This window comes from Ptychodera flava, chromosome 18 (assembly GCF_041260155.1).
Source record: "Ptychodera flava strain L36383 chromosome 18, AS_Pfla_20210202, whole genome shotgun sequence".
In the NCBI taxonomy this organism is placed as follows: Eukaryota; Metazoa; Hemichordata; class Enteropneusta; family Ptychoderidae; genus Ptychodera; species Ptychodera flava.
The window spans coordinates 15,381,777-15,400,055 of record NC_091945.1 but is presented as its reverse complement, the minus strand read 5'-3'; the positions used below and the strand labels follow the sequence as shown (position 1 = coordinate 15,400,055).

The 18,279-nt window shown below is 38.7% G+C and overlaps 1 protein-coding gene across 10 annotated transcripts in view; it reads right to left on the bottom strand.

Annotated features, from left to right (window-relative positions):
* LOC139116953 (tight junction protein ZO-1-like) overlaps positions 1-18,279 on the bottom strand; it is a 103,276-nt gene that overhangs the window by 41,021 nt on the left and 43,976 nt on the right. For 2 of the 10 annotated variants that reach the window (XR_011548425.1, XM_070679702.1), the window contains exon 1: positions 12,637-13,159. The exons of 7 other annotated variants lie outside the window; for them this stretch is intronic. Coding sequence is in view for 2 of the 3 variants with exons in the window: in XM_070679702.1 (XP_070535803.1) it covers positions 12,637-12,855 (219 nt within the window). In the remaining variant the exon portion in view is untranslated. Of the gene's footprint in view, positions 1-330; positions 777-12,636; positions 13,160-18,279 lie in introns of those variants that run through there. One more of the 10 variants, XM_070679704.1, reaches the window with a different exon arrangement.

Here is an 18,279-nt window from a genome sequence, read left to right as displayed (position 1 = left end):
GGTTGAAACTGACAACCCATCTACAACAGCTGATGAAGTTGTTTTTTTTTCTATTGGACATTTAGCTGATGATATGAGCGATGCTTGTGTACATTTCAGTGAGCCACACACACACACACACACACACATGATGTGGCATCTGTTTACTTGGAGTTGAAACTGACACACACTATACATGATGGCGTAATTTATGCAGATTTCTTCACACCCACTTGTGTGTGGGAACTTTCACTGGAGTCCCGGTCATTAATGCATGCATCTTTGTGGTACCTGTTGACAGATGTTAATGCCAGGGGCTCCATGGAAGATCTGAAAATTGTGACAACTCACCACTGGGATGCAGATGAAATCAAACTGCTCTGACCACATGGACGGCATGGTGTCCCGCCACGCACCCCTGGCGTAACCTGCACTACTTCCAGAAGAGGGTGTATAGACAAGCCCCGCACCGCGCTGATTTCAGGTTGTCAATAGCTCCAGTGTTGACACAGTGTATTGAAAAGAGATCCCACTGTACTGCCGTGTGCTTGGTCACTTTAGTACAACAGGTAAAGCATACCCAGGCCGGGCAATTGTCAGTCTTGCTTGCTAACTTTCAACACCATGACTGTGGAGCAGTCGGGACGCTTCTTAAAAGTTATGTCAACGGATCTCCCTAAAGCCATTTATGTGGTACTGCCAGCTTTTGAACCAAATCTCCGCGGTACTTCAGTAGAGGAGGCTCGCGTTATTGAGAGCCCTGGCCCGGACAGCAGACTGACCCCTATACACATACTCACACACGCAAGCCTGATTTGCATAGGGGAGGTGCATTGATCTCGTCGCTGTCTAAAAGCCACCGATCAATGGGACATGATGAATGAATATATTGATACTTGCATTGTGCCGGGGATATTTTGTTTGACAAAGGGATTCTCAGTGCAGGTAGCCGCTCACAATAGGATAGTTTTGTTAATATTCAAACAGGTCTGGTGGTGCTGATGTGATGGAAGTGTGAAAACTTCACAGTTTTTGTGGACAGTGTTAACAACTCTCCTCAATGCAGATTTGATTTGCTGTGGGTTGAAAAAAAGTGGGGGAATTCTCTCCATGGAAAAAACTTTCAATGGTGCTAGCTATTTCGGCCACAAAAAAATATTTTGCTGTGATTTATTTCACCTGTGCGAAACCTCTGAAGCTGAAGAAATGGACGAAGCATCACTGTGCTGTGGGATTTTGACTTTGAACAAGGTCAACAGGTTCAAACCAGAATGTCAACTTGCTTCACACTTGGCAACGACGCAAAAAGTATGCCATCTAGGCACTGTGACCACAAATAACTACACCAGGAGAAAATAACAAAGCTTGACATATATTTTTAGGGCTGTATAACCCACTGTTTTTCCCTTATCAATTCACTTAATTCAGCCAGTACCTTTCATCAAGCATATCTTATGCAACACTGCATCCACGCAACGTTGAACAATGCCTTCGCCGGTCATCACACAATTTCATGTCTTGTCCTGACTTTTTTGCGACCTGTATGAAACGCACATACAAAATATAACTTATTTAACTGTACTATACAGCACTGATACCAGCAAGTTTATAGTGGAAGTGGTGCTGGTATGAAAAGACAAGCTCACCAGTGGCCAACAAAAAGTTAATAGATATATGTTTGGTCAGTGCATGCATCACTTCATGTCCTTTTTCTCTGTTTTTTAATTTATTTGAAAAGATTTTACTTTTCCCAAACAAACTACAAACTCTCAAGCTAAATGACAAACAATGTCATATCAGAAAAAGCATAAAATGGCACAAGGTATTTTGTAGCCTACACTAAAATAAGTATTGTGGTCAATCGATACCAATAAGTTTAAAAAAATATTACAGCAATATTTTTGGTATATGTCCAACGACCTGAGACAAATAATCTGCCTTTTCTTTGCCCATAACAATCGCGTTGACATATCTTGAGATATACACCTTAAGTGTCGCTGCAACAAAGGAACCAAAAAAAGTCGGATGAATGAAAGATTGCCTTCTCAGACCATGTCTTCATGTTTGTACACTATTTTGGATGAAAAATAAAAGATTTACTCATTGAATTCTGCAAAACATTCTTAAATCTTGATGATTAACTAAAATGTGACCTGTGAAAGTCTGCCATCCACAACCCTGTTACTTCAAAGCCCTTTTTTGTGTAATTAGATTTATGATGTTTGTAGAAGATTTGCATTACACAAAGGCTTTGCGGCTTAACCTGCAGTATATTGGTTTTCTTTTACAAAAGAAGAGGTCAAGAGATTCAATATTTTGACAGAAATACAGTTGTGTTTGCGGTGCCAGATCAAACAGCAATACTCAGACCAGCAAGTACTTGTGCAAACTTCACATAAGTGTTTATCATCCTGCAAACTAACACCAGAACAATAACTGTTTTACAACTGTATCACACAAAACAAACAAACATGAATAAATGTACACACACACAAAGTGAGACCCACCAGCACTGGTATGTACCAAAGTTCCTGAATGCTTTGACCCAGTAACCTTACAGATCCCCACCCCTTTTCCCCCAGCGGACCTTATGTGAATAAAGCTGTAAGTGGTTAGAATATTGATGTTATGTACACCTGTCATCGCACAAGACCAAATATTCATGACCAATCAATAGTGGTTGAGGGCTCCACACTTGTAGTAGCAGAGCATGGTTAGAGGCAAAACAGATTCATATAGACTATGGAGCAAGCAGACATCAATTTATATTGGGAAAAATACTGCTTAGTTATCTCAGAATTGTTTGTTATCTATGGCTGCATATGCACTGTCACCTCAGAAACACCAATGAATACACTGGTTTCTCTCTTTTAAAATTTACATTGACAGTAACTCCTAAGATCATCTTTGAACACTGAGTGACCAACATGTAAACACATTTTTTTTATCCGTCAGTCTGTGTTTTTGTAATGTCCCACGTTATTGCTAACAATGAATTACCATCCAGACAAGAATTCATTTGTCATCAACAATGTGAATATTATACACAATGCATTGTCTAAAACGGCTAATAATGTCTGGTAGTTCAACACACTTTAGATGGAATAATATGCACTTGTTTTCCCGGAACAAAAATGATGATTATATTATCAAAGTTACAGCTATTGTCCTCTGCATACAAAACATTTATTTAAACAAACCATTTTTATCCAACCGTTCTATTGAAATATTGGCTGAGCTATCCTAGTCACTTGATAAACAAGGATCAAAATATTCTTCATTTCTCCCCCCTGCGGTATCAGTTTGATGGAATGCAGGCATAAAAATGGGGATGAATACCGGAGTGTTTTCAATTCCAAGTCTGAAAGACAATACGTATAAAGACCGATGATGGTGATAATGAATGTATGCCATTCAATGAGTAGCAATGTAAATCATTAACGCCAGGGAAAGTATAACTATCTCAAAGAAATATGATATTTGCAAAAAAAGATTTTCAGAGTTGTTGACCAGAGGGCAGATAATCCGCTATCCCCTGCCAGTAAAGTGTTTTTAAGCCATCGCTGAAATTGTACAGTACACTTTATAGGTCCTGTGGCAGTCTTAACTTATTACACATCCTTGCATACACAATGTGTTTAAAAAGCAACGCCAGCGCTGCTAAATCTTGTTTCATCTTTAAGTCATTCTGCGTCTGTTTTCTCTCTTTTTGTCATGATCCACATTTGATTGAAGTTTTATGCTGTATAAATGAATGTTTAAACCTTTCTTTTTCATATCCAGTGAAAGTGGCGTGCTTTGTAAAAGATGATAATTCACAGTCCATCTTCCACTTCTCCCTGGTACTTGCAGAGTGTGATGGTTACTCCCATCTTCAAAATGCCATCGACCAACCACAAACAAGCACACAGGGTCATACCAATATAGGAGGGGGGAGGGAAGGAAGGAAGATCAAGGCCTGATGGAAAGACAAACCTTGGTTTGATCCTCAACTTACACAAGTACAAATGTTGGTGCCTATAAATCACCATACTGGACAACCGACACATTTCTGAAACATTTTTTGACAACTACAAGGGTGAAAGAATGTAAAATTGATTATGTATTTGGAACATCTTCTACAGGAACACTCCCACACTTCATCATTACTGAATCTTTTCAAGATTACACTTTTTTAATCCGCAGGATCTTTTGCTTAAAACCTGTGTAATATCTTAAATTGATTTTGTTCTATGCTGACATTTAATTGGTCTGAAAACACTGAGATAAAACAGTACTGTGTTGTAGGTAAATGACGAGAAATCATTTATGGTAGTATGTGCCTTGAAAGTGAAAGACTTAAACTTTTGCTCAAATTTTCCTCAAGGAATCTTTCAACCTTTCTCTTACCAACTCAACAATAAAAACCAAGCTGTGAAAGTTTTTCTTTCTCCAAGAGCTTTAAAATGAGCCCCCACAAGTGGTAGATCAGAAAAGAATTGTAGAAATTTGCATGTCCGACTATCTGTCCCCGAGGCACGCACGTTCCACCTTGACAGAAGGGTTATCTGTACAATTTTTTATAAAAACAAGTCATCGTTGATGACACAGTCCCCACTTGTTAATGGGTACTTTGATTACAGGTCCTCAGAGAGGATAGAGTCCTCTGCATTAGGTCTGTGATAAAAATACTGTGATAAAAATACTTTTGAATAAATTCGCTTGATACATGTCTGAGTTCAGGACATGAAAAAATCATAACAACATGGCCGCACAGCAGCTATATTGAATTGTATCACAAAACAAATTAACGTGCAAATGTATGACCAATCGTATCACAAAACAAATTAACGTGCATATGTATGACATTGGTCAATCTCCTTTTACCAACTTTGAATAAATCGCTTGATACATGTCTGAGTTATGGTTCTGGACATGAAAAAACGCAATAAAATGGCCACACGGCGGCCATATTGGATCGTATTACAAAACAAATCAATGTGCATGTGTATGACATAGGTCAATGTCCTTGTACCAAGTTTGAATAAAATCGGTTGAGATATGCCTGAGTTATGGCTCTGTACATGAAAAAATCGTAACAAAATGGCCGCACAGCGGCCATATTGGATCGTATCACAAAACAAATTAATGTGCATAGCTATGACATTGGTCAATGTCCTTGTACCAACTTTGAATAAAATCTGTTGAAACATGCCTGAGTAATGGCTCTGTACATGAAAAAATCATAATAAAATGCCCGCCTGGCAGCTATATTGGATCGTATCGCAAAACAAATTGACGTGCATATGTATGACATAGGTCAATGTCCTTGTACCAACTTTGAATAAAATCGATTGAGATACGCCTGAGTTATGGCTCTGTACATGAAAAAATCGTAACAAAATGGCCGCACGGCGGCCATATTGGATTGTATCACCAAAAAAATTGAAGTGCATATCTATGACATTGGTCAATGTCCTTGTATCAACTTTGAATAAAATCAGTTGAAACATGCCTGAGTTGTTGCTCTGTACATGAAAAAATCGTAATAAAATGGCCGCCTGGCAGCCATATTGGATCGTATCACGAAACAAATTGACGTGCATCTGTATGACATATGAAGTAATCCTTGTACCAACTTTGAATGAAATCGCTCCAGGCATCTCTGAGATATCTGCGTGAACGGACGGACGCACGGACGGATGCACACACGGACGCACGCACGCACGCACGGACATGACCAAACCTATAAGTCCCCCCCCGGACGGTGTCCGTGGGGACTAATAAAAAACTAAAGATATTTCTGCAAGCATTGCCTTTGCATTTATCATCATAGATTAACATTCCAAATAATATGTCATCTGTTTTTACATCTGTGTATTTGTGCACACCGTGAAAAAATCTTGATTGGTGAAGATTGAGAAAGGTCAACTGCCACATGGAAAGGTCAAGTGATGACACGGTATTGAAAGTATTGCAGAGACAAATGTTATGTCAGGTGGATAACATATTGCATGTGCTCTCCCATCAAGTCAAAAGGTTGATATCAAACATTATTTGACAGAATACAGTGTGTTTCAAAGAACATTAAAGTATGGCATTGACAACTATCGGGTATATACGGGGACCATAGGATGGTCTTTCCATGGACTCCATCAGCTTGTGTCCTTGAGTTGAAGATGAGTGTAGCAAAATTTTTACTCTGTCAACAGAGCGTGTCAGCACTGATCTCAAGTTTCTAAGATTATCAGCAACAACTTGTTAGTGAAGTTTTATCTAGGGCGTCGACAAATCACCTTTTGTCCTGTATACAACCCCTCATCCATCTGTATGTCAGTACTGCTTACCAAATCTTTGAACGGGGCAACAAATAGGCAAACGGCACATTCAAAGTAAAATTTCAAAACTTTTGCTGATAATGTGTGTGCTTAGGAAAAAAAGAGAGTTTTCTTTCAATATCAAAAATAAATATCAGGGATCAATGTGTAAAATTTTAGACCAAATAAGTATAATACCTTAACTTTCATTAATATTCTACATTCAAAATGGCCATGATTTCCTTTGTAAGCTCTCTTCAAACTATTTTGTCAGACCAGATTTCAACAAAAAGCTTTCCATACACATTTCAAGCTGTAACGCAGCAAAGCAATGGAAACACTGGAGAGACTGGCTGTAACTGGCGCATCGATTTTCAAAAAGAATGTTTTTTCCAGCATCATGACCTAAAATCTTTTGATGGAAATCTCAGGCAGAACGTATAAAATGATGTCCCAGATTGTGCAATTGGAAGGCAGAAAATAGTTGGAATGCCTTGACCAAGTAATTTATGGAACATAAGGTGTTGGGTCAGAATTTGTGTCATTGTTTGGTTTAAACGTTTTTGAAGGCCACTCAAGAAATATTTATCCTGAAAAAAATTCTTGGGGAGGACAAGAGGCTTGGAAGTAGCAATCAGCAGATACTTGCATCTGATTGGCTTCATTTTTGGATGTTGGAACGAGGGATTGTCAACATAGCTCAAATTGCAACAGACTAATGGTGTCGACAGCAAACAGCAAAAGGAAAGTGTTTCGGTAATTGCCGTGTTCTTAAATGCCTGACTCTACTGGGAAATAGATTTGTGTGTGCATGCAAAACTTCTGCACTGATTTTTTTTGTAAACACACTCCTTTTGTGTTGCAAAGTTGATCTTTAATCGGATGAACCACCAAACAAAGGCACGGAAATCAAAGCAATGGGGTTGTTACACAACCGTGCCATCTGTCACAGAAACTCATGGACAGACTCTGTGGCATCATCACCATGGTAACAGCTAATTACACATCACATCGGCTTATCCTACAACTCTTAATGCATGTAATGACAGATAGCTTATACCATGGACAGTAGAAGTGCTTATACAGGGCTTTTGAAAGCACTTCTACGAAAACCTTGGCAACCCACTACTTTTGTTATGACATACAAGGGCTGCAAAGCCAGTATTAAACACCAAGGACCAGTGGTTCATGATCTGGTGCCTTCAAATTCAACTTCATTACACGGAAGTATATTGGCACACCTGAACAGCACAGGACCAAATACTCATTACAAAAACAATGGAGTGTCCTAGGGGGTCCATGACTTTTTTTAAGCAGCTGAACCCCCTAAGATTATCTTCACTTGTGAAATTTCCCACTGGCCCCAGTTTTCTTCAGTCTTTCTGGTACATCTCTATTGCTGGTATTTATCACAAATAATACTCTATACCCTATGACACTCAGGTGGCTCCTGATTGGCTTCACTATTCTGCAGGTGAACACAGACTCTAATCACCATGACAACCACCATTGCAGATAAACATGATGACCACCAATCAGACAGTAGATAATACAGTTCTAGTATAAATGGCAAATTTACAAATCTTTCTGTGTAAGCTCAAAACTTGGAAGGACAATGGTATATTCTCTCCTGCATATGAATTAGTAGACCTGTACCTTGAAGTAGCAAACAACTCCTTGAAGACCATTAATCATTGCAATCAACAGACTTCTGCAATCAGCCTTACTTTAATGTCTGCAACAAATCAATTATCACGCTGTAACTGAGCGTGACACAACAGTATTGCCTTTCCATTTCCTAGGCGTAGTGTCCAATCGGTGGAACAATTACTCCTGAGGTGTACAGGCTTGAAGAGTAGCACAACACTGCAAAGAGTTAATGCAGACATCACAGGTGTACCTTTGTGACAAAACTAATGATTTGGAAAACTGCCTTATGTGTGTTTTTCACCGTATGGCGGTATCTGCAGTGCACATATGACTACCGGCGTGTGTTCTAATTTTGCTAAAATGTTTACAATCTCAGCTTCAGTGTATCTGTGCGTACCATACACTTTCTTTTAAGGTAGAACGCGCCTCGGGGACAGATATTCAGACTCTCAACTTTCACAATTCTTTTCTGATATATCACTTGTGGGGGTTCATTTTAAAGCTCTTGGTGTAAGCAATTTTTCACCAGCTTAGTTTATTGAAATTCAAAAATTTTATTTTTCTCCATAGAGTTAACACAGGGATGGCAGCCATTTTGAACTTTAAATATCGGTAAATCTTGGGTTATTTGTTTCTCTAGTACCAAAATTTGCACAGCAAACCCCGATTTTTATTATTGATTTAGAAGACAATCGTTGAAAGATTCCTTAAGGCAAGTTTGAGCAGAAGTTTAAGTCTTTCACTTTCGAGGTGCATACTACCTTAACATAGCATCTATATCCATCATTTTGTATCCAGTTTTGAGTAAAAGACACAATGAATAGATATACAAGACTAACTTTCTCAGTGTTTCTCAGAATCGCTACAACATCCCTGAAACTTTATATTCCAGACTCAAACAAGTGTAGCAATAGCCAATACTTGAAAAAAAATTTCATTTCTGAGGGAAAAAACCCTACTTTGAAAACGCCATTGAAGGACTTGGTGTACCCTTTGATCTGTCTTTTTAATGAGTGGTAATTACAAGTGGGCTATTATTATTCACTTTGCTGACTTGAAAAGTTTTGTTTATGGCGTATAGATGACTGAGTCAAGTGGTTAACAGTGGAACACTATTCTCACTCTGCAATTAGGAGGTATTCAAAATCAATTGTTTGGTGAATTATTGCTGGTCTTTGCATCACTCTGGGACAAACACATACACTGCTTGGCTCGCTACCAAATGGGAACAGAACTGATTGTCCTACTTGATTTGGCCAATTCTCTTGGATTGTCAGCTTTCACGTTTGTTAATTTGTTATATTTTCTGTTGTACAGACATTCGTAGCATCATTTGGCTCTACATTAATAATGAAGGTTTCATCATGTTCGCAAGTAACGTGTAAGCTAGTCTATAATCTAGGGGGGTTATTTTTCAGTACCACAAACCCTACGATGCTTTGTGGTTTAAAGAACTGCAAAAAAATTGCCTAGATTCTAGGCTGACATCAAGGTAAATGGTTCTCATTATCGACTTGGTAGTTTTATGAATGTTTAAGTGGATGAACAAAAAGGAGAAAATTGAAGTTTTAAAAATTAACGACATAGTTTTAGAGTACTTTTCAACAAAAGATTGTATAGGGATCTGTAGTTCATGAGTCAAATGTTGAAAAGAAAGGATTAAAAATATAGTCAGTCCACCTTCAGAGATGAAAACTTTTGGGAGAGATAAAGAAGCTGACAAACAGGGACAGTCATGACGAAACACAACATTTCTGGTTTTGTTTATGCTTTTGTTGATATAAACATCTTTATCTCGGATCAGATATGAAACTGCAATTTCAACAACATTTTTACCACACACATTGGTCATCAATATCACTGAGGACTTCACGACATCAAGGACAGTTTGATTGTGTCTATTTCTTGCATTTTCATCTTATTCAATGCTCAGACAGAAAATGACACGATCTATAATGCGCTTACTGGTATTTGATAAGTAACAAAACTGCAGAAACTTTTATTCTCATTGGACTGAAGAATTAACAATGCAAATAAGAGAAATTGGACTGATTATCCGTAAGTGATTCTCACCAATAAACGGTCTATATCTGTCTCAAGGGATTTCATTTTAGAGGATAAATGCCATGGGGAAAACAGATTGGAATGGATTATGATGTAACCATCTTTGCAATCAACAAATGGCAGACTATATCTGATACTCAATTTAGTTGGTTTCTATACGGCTGATGGCAAGAAATTAATGAAAGGGAGTGGTTCATTGGTTACGCTTTTCACCCTCCTAAACTTTTCATCATCAAAACTTTTCGTCCAACCCAGTCATTTTCAATGATTGGTTGAATCGATTTATGTCAACATAGGGTGTTCAGGGTCTAAACTTACTTCTTTTGCACAACTTTGCAGTTCAACTTTCTCACCAAAAATTAAATCATTACTAAGTTTTTCATGAATCTGCAGCTACGTCAGGCCAGGGTGTTCTAGAATATGGACATACTGTAACAAACAGCAAGGCGGCTATTGTAATGAATAATGCATGCATTTAAAAAGTTTTTATTTAACAGTGATCATTTGATCAAATTTTTACCACGAAACTTTGGTGGACTCTAATTTTTATTCTGCCATATAATTGAAGAAGCACATTGGTGGAGTTAAATATTCCACTTGGAATGTCTTATGACTGAAATTGCTAAGCAGAAGAACCTGTTGTCTGGCAGTGATTGATGTCTTCAAGGGAATGAGTCATTTTTCAGTTTTGTATCTCCGTAAACAGACAATAAAGTGAACTTTTGAGTCGGGAGTTTGCTGGCAGATTGCCAAGTTAAAATGGCAGGCTCAGTGATTTCCCATGATGCAACACTGTACGATTTTCATCGACACAATCCCTCAATGTCATAGTTTTTGCTAAGGTTCCTAAAAAGCCTCTGTTTACAAATTATTGGACTTCGCCGGAAAGCACTTATGGTTTTGTGCGAAATGAGAGAAAATTATTAAATATTTGGGTAAAAATGGAAAAGCTGTTCTTAACAAAGCTTGTTCGAGAAATAAAGAAAAAATTTTGTGAAAAATATTGCCTATCTTTGTTCAAAACTGGGATTTTGTTTAAACTTGAATGACTTTGTTTAGATTTAATCATTTCACAGAAAGATGGACGAGGAATAAACTTTTTTTCTGGTCAGCTTCAAAAAAATGGGAGTCGGCTTGAGGTCTCACTGATTGTTTATTCAAGTTTAATGAGTTTGTCTTTCAGAAATTCAAGTTGAAGTCCACCCTTGGTCCCTGAGGGTTTACTCAGCATTGCTCTAGAGTGCGTTTCAGTGTCTTGTTGGCATTCTGCAGAAGAACTGACTTGCAATCGGATTATCCTTTTAGTCTTTTTACTGTCCCATACTTATTCAGCCAGTCAGAACTTAGATCAGACGAACCACATTACTGATGGAATTTCCAAAAACTGATATGTAGATGATAATCACATATAATATTTCCAAAAAAAAGTTGGAAACAACTTTGTTTAAAGCTAATGATGAAGGACATTTTAATATTAACGTAGTTCATTGAGGAGCCTTGTTACAATTTTTGATCAAATTAGCGGCTGGCATAGCCTTGTGGAATCCTATCTGCACAGATATGTGCTAGACCTCCGGGGCATGGAGATTTTCATTAAAAGAGTTGCAGACTAGACACTGGGATGGGTCAAGAATTTCAAGAAGCAGAATCAGGCATTTAAAATTCATCAAATACTCACTGTCTGTCTAAGAAACATCAGTGTTTGTATTAATGCTTGACGGGGAAAAAATTTGTCAGTCATGAATGGAAAATTTGTGAAATAATTCTAGCAATGCGTTTTGAATGATATATGCCCATGCTTAAAGGGGTTTTAATACTAGAGCAAGACTGAGATCCCAGTTGCACACTTTTCTGTGGTCTGTCGCCCTTCGTGCACATTGACATTTCAAATTAATAAAAATGTTCCCAGTCAGCGATTACAACCATCTGGTTGAGATACTGTCGTAACAACGATAAGACACTTCTACTACAACTCAAGAAGGCTGCACTCCAAATATCCTACACTCAAACATTTTCTCCCAATCAATGTTTCTTAGTTTCTGTTTTCATAGCAAAGCTGCTCAGAAATTTTCTGTGACTGAGCGACCGTTATGCTACATTTAGTCTAGAATAATAATTCCGACATCTCACGGTGTCAAAAAAAAAAACATCAAGTTGCTCAACAACGTGTTGAGTTTGTTGACGCGGCAGCGGAACATTTGTAGATTGCTTAAACAGTTGTACTATACAGGGATAGCCGACTCGGAGACCACACAGCTATGATGCTACATGTAAAGAAACTTTGCCTCAGCATGTACCGACATACTCCCTAATTTGAAGGTAACTGTCTAAAATGAACTTGCCTACCCTGCTGCGACCAACTTTAAAATACAACTCCATAGGCTCTCGGAGCCAAACCAAATATAGAGCAGAGGACAAATTAATAAACCTTGGAAGCCAAACAGTAGCATTTCTGGGTGACATGCAACGTCAGAGTAATTTTTTTTTATGAAACATGTCAAGAGAGCCGGATACTGCTGGTAATAAATGTGACGACAACTCCCAAAGGTCAGAAAACAGACAACTGTTTGGATGATAGATCATCAAAAATCTAGTGATGGGCCTCTCAAGATTTTGTCATCTCTGATTTCTCTCTGTCTCTGCTTACCGTCAGATAAATGCACAGCTCCTTGGATTTTTCCTTCTTGATTTCTATCTCTTTCAGCTTCTCTGCCTCCTTGTTATCCTCCGCAGGTTTTGGTTTCTCCTTCTTCTCCACCTCCTCTTCATCCACCGTCTTCTTGACCTCCTCGATTCTCGTTATCTCTGGCGTCTTCTTGATCTCCTCAGTTTTGATCTGTTCGATGAGATTCTCAGAAGTCTCCATGGCTCATGATGTGCGTGTGAAAACTCTGACGATCTCAATCCACAATGAGAGAGAAAGAGCGATACAGCGAGTAAGAGCAGCTGGGATGTTGCGTGTGTGACGTGAATGATCACGTAACCACAAGTGTATGTGAGGGTGAGAGAGAGATGTCCACGGACCAACCTCCCAGTTTTTTTCTGTCAGGGCCACTGCTCAGTTACGGGCAAGAGTACACGATGGGGGCCAATACGGTGCCGGGGCACCTCATTGGATTATTTATGAGGCTGCAGAGTTTACAAGACGATGATAAACAGCGGCAACTGGTTGGTTTGAACGCTTTATTTCATCTGATGCCAGGGCTCATGTTTCACTCGCATACTTCTACCATGGCGCATACCACAAGCTGGGACGAACTTGCCTCACCAGTTGACCTCTGACCCACTTCATTTGAATACTCACTCCACTCTCCTCTCCTAATTCTCGGTAGGGACGGTTTGGTCCTTGGAACACTTGACAAGTGTATGTCTTAATGGAAGAAATAAGCTGAGCAACGCATACAAAACTTTCAATCCAGTCTCATTTAGAAATACCGTCTGCCTTTCTTTTCGCTTAACAAACAATGCGATGTTAAAATTCTGACCACTGCAGAATTTCAAAACTATGCAAGCACTTTTTTTTATCTCCAGCTGATGCAAACAGAAGGGAAGTTGTTGAAGTGATTTGTATTCCAGCCAGTCATCACATCTTGAGAGGATGATGTAAGTTGTCAGGCACCGTCTTGAACTGTCTTCTGTGTTTAATGTTGTTTACAAACACTGGTGAAGTCAGTGACATCTCCATCTCATAGCACTCTTTCTAACGTCATTTTTGTCTTATCTGTACCAAACAAGTGTAAACTTAGTGAACAAATTAAAGTCACTCTAATTTCACTTGTTTTCCTCTGTCTTATAAACGTACTATGAAAATGTACTGATTTTTTAGCTTTTAGCAATAAATCAAGGGATTAGTAAAAAACAGAGACAGAGAAAAGGAGATTGAAAGGGAAAATGACACGCCCCCTTCTACCAAAATGAAATGTGACTAGTACGTTTCATGTACATTACATCCAGCGTACAGGGACACGCTGCATAAAACTTAGGACTATGTGCACATATTTTTCCATTAGCATTGAAATGAAAGGTGTTACATGAGTGGTAATAAACATCATTAGATCGATTGTATGTTTCACATGTTCAGTTCATAGTTGGTGTTTTCACGTCATTTTCATCTCAATGATATGAGCCTTACAACTGTGAAAACAGTTCAGCAAAACCATCCAGTTTACTTATATGTGGGTTTCCAACCACCAAGAACACCAGCCACATCAACGGGACTGCTCAAGTTCTGGGTTCAACATGCAATGGTAAGCACCAGAGCTAAAGCAAAGAAGCTTAAACCTAAAACCAACCTCTGTCACCAGTAATCCAAAGCTGGTTAAATTATGGAATGAACTCTGAAGTTGACATCATAAATTTCCAATCCTCCAGGCGGTTTATGTTACCACCCTTCACACATGATATCTACAAAACTGGGTTGTCTGGTCTAGCCATGCATACGTTTATTAATGTTTCTTGGGAGATTTAATTTGTCAGTATTTAGAATCAGGTTGAGATGTTTATTTCATACTGTGATTTGGAGGGCGCAGAAAATAAACTTTTCATTATGAGTTTAAAGTTTTTGACAAGATAGCCCCAGACCACAGCTGTGCTTCGCTCCTTTTGAACTCTAATAGGGGTCATCTCTAGAATAGAAACAGACAGCGCATCTGAATCTGAAATAGACGACCACTTCACTGCAGTTTCTCCTTGTCCCTTCTGTGGGCCTAATTGTGTGTTCTGTTGGCATGGCGACATCTGTTAACATGACGATACCGCAAGCGATGCACCATCGTTATAAACCACACGTCTTTTATGGCAACAGCTCTGCGTGATTTTTGCGTAAGTCCACAGAGCGGAAATCATGTTCTGGCTCGCGAGAATGGTGATGCACTTATTTTTTGGTTGATGTTAACTTCTATGATATTTGGTGAAATGCTTGACTCAGGCAGGAAAGATCGCCGATACTGCAAGATCATTTCTTACACTGAGATCTGTGTGTCCTACCAAAGATATACATGTACATGTTCTAAGGCACGTACTCTACATAATGAAATTTTACCTTCACAATGTACATACAATGTACAAATCCCTGACTACAAGAAATGTGCTAGCCACGGGACCATCAGAAATTCTATTGAAGATGTCAATAAATGTAAATATCTGATACAGACTTGATCAATGTAATATTCTCCACCGATTAAATGCCAGTAAAATTAACAGGACAATAGCTGTACCTTTTCATTATTTTTTCACTTTTTTTTTGTATGTCAACCATATTTTTTTGTTCTACTTCCCAAAGTACGGTATTTTGAGTAACCCAGTATTCAGCGTATCAGCACAGCGTGTTCATGTGTAGACTGGATGGTTATTGTTGACGAGAGAATTTTAGTCTGGACAAGCATTCAAATGCAAACAAGAACAGTGAATTTGACATGTATACACACTGTGTTAACAAGCTAAATTGTTGGGTGTTTCAACATGTTTTGGGTAGTAGAGTGAGGGTTTGAAGTTGTCATACAAAACAAAAATGGTGAAAAAACTCATCAAAAGTTACGGCTTACTGGCCCTTTAAAAATGATCGATTATTAGATTGGTAATATATTTAGAGTCTGCAAATGCTTGAATGACAAGATCCTTTATTCACTATTAAGTACTCCATAGATAGTAGAAACAAGACTCACAGGGATGGGAACACAGTACACTGCAGAGGCAACCACGATGCAAGCAACATCAAAAACTATTTCAATATATTTTTGAGAAGCCCCTTCAGTTATGTCGGGAACACACTCCCCCTCTGAACAAATCATCTAGCCAGAGGGCACATACAAAAGAAATTGTCTTTCTGGGTGTGTCGTCGGAGCTGGAACAAATATTTATGATCTATTGGCAATGGCTGGTTCCAAGTTACATGAACACTGCCGGAACAATGCTCGGAGCGTAAACTTGAACTTGTTAGATGAAATGATGCAAAGGAATGTGATGGCTTGCAGCATGGGTAGGATATATCTTTACACTCAAATTCGTAGAAAAATGTGTAACGCATGGTGCGTATAAGATTGCATTTAAATTACAACATTTAACACTGTGGCTGTCTTCATTCATGATTTTTTCTGTTTCAAGTTTCATTGCTTCAGAAAGGATAACTATAACTATACCTTTGTTAAAACATTGGTATCTTTGGTATGAGGACTACGGTTCACAATTGGAAACCCAGAGACGTGGTAGGTATGCCCTAGATACTTTTTCTGACCACTGCCCAACAGAACGCTTTATGAGATTTGAAAGCCAGGAATAGATCAATGGTGTAGTGCAACCTGCCTATTATAGTGAAGATATTCTTTGGAATAAGTGCCATCTTCATGGAAAAGTGTCCAGAATAGACAGGTATAAATCTATTTATAGTACCTTTGTACCTTTTGTCATGAAATTTTGTCTATAACACAGAGATGTCTTGGTTGTAGAGGTGTCTATAGGAACAGGCTTCTGATTGTGTTTCCTCACGACAAAAGTCTACACTCAACTCAGTATAGAAATTGCAACTACAATGTATCAATGAGAGGTAAAGAATATGCCTAACATCTTTGGGCTCTGAGTTACTTTATCACTTTTGGTTTGCATAATGTGTCCCTTATAGAGAGGCATCCTGATTACAGAGGTGTCTGTAGGGACCAGTTTCTACCTATACACAATATGCTGCACAGGTAGGCTGTTATTTGTGTTTCCTTAGAACAAAATTCTATACTTGACATCATGGTACACGTATTTGGAGCTATCATAGTGAGGTGCAGGAAAGTCTAGAGTCATTACAGTTTGGGTTTTTAGTAAAACATTGAAGCTCAAAACAAAGTCACAGATATGAGACTTATGCAGTGAACAGTCATGAGAGAGATATCATTTTACCAAACAGATTGTATTTTACTAAACAGTATTGCAATTTATGTAATTTGGTCGAGACATAATTTTTCATATGGTGCGGTCAAATTAAAATACCAGGGAACAGGTTCGGTTGTTGGATAAGGATTTCCCAAACACTCTGTCTCAACACCATGGATTTACTGGCACACAGCATAATTTACCACTTAGTGCTGGACCCAAAGTATTCGGACATCAATGTATTTTCACCTCAGTGGGGTGTAACATATCTGTACCCTTGCTTCGATTTTATGGACTTCACATGGTTGGACCTAGACTCTCTGCATAAACAATTGTCATCGAAGTAGAGGGATAATGTTTTGCTACCTCTGAGGTGTGTCTACAGGGGGTACACTTTCCTCGCAGGTTTAAGTAATACACTCCCCCTCTGTAAATTAGCGGTTTGAAGGAGCAGAGATAACGGCACGGGTTTGCTGATGTTACGCCTTCTTGTGTTTACAGTTCCAGGCATCTGTTGTATTTCAGCATTTTCCTGATAAGCACCACCGCCACTCAAGTTCAGGTCTTGAATTTCTGATCATCATACTTCAAAACAATGCCTCTCCTCCGGCTCCACGATATAATGCACTCTAAAATCCTCCGCTGCCAAAAATTGTGTGAATTCCATTCCTGGATTCAGGCAACCCATGTCAAAGGTGAGACAATGTCCCAACTGGAAATACCACAGGCTTTCATAACTTCAGAGATGCTGGAATGATTCAAGCTTCAATCGCTGACCATTCGATCACCTCCCTACTGAACACCATTCTTACATTTTTCTCATTTCTTTTGTAAGATTAACCTGTAGGTAATTCAGACTCTTTCATGCGATTATGTTTTTCTTTTTTAAACAAAGAACCTTCAACTTTATTTAGCCAAATACTATGAATTGAAGTACAACAACTGTTGAGTTGAAATATTTTTGCTTTCTCAACTGTGAGGGCAGGCTTTCTGAAGCACTACCATGCAGTGAGAAATCCAACGGACAATCCATCTATTAGTGATGGCGTATGTGGTTTCCACTTGTCTGTTTCTCTGTTACCCGGTATGTCAATTGCAATGAAGATTTGAATTCAGTAATACCCAGTGTTGCAGTTTTTCCTCAATAGCACCTGTTACAATTAATGCAATGAATTCATTTCTCTGCAGGTTTCCCTGCAGACAAATGTAGGTCATCAAATTGATGTGCTGTTCATGTTGCCTGTATTTTGATTCAGGCTGTTGGCCTGTAAATGTAACTGGGGCTCTCAAATCACTGTGTCAGATTCCCTTCGGTGTATCAATACACTCAGAGAGAATGAAAGGACATAAAACGAGAGTTCCCAAAGCCATGTATCCATTTTTTCCAAACATTTGCAGAAAACACTGAGGCTGCAAAGCTTAATGTCATCTCTTG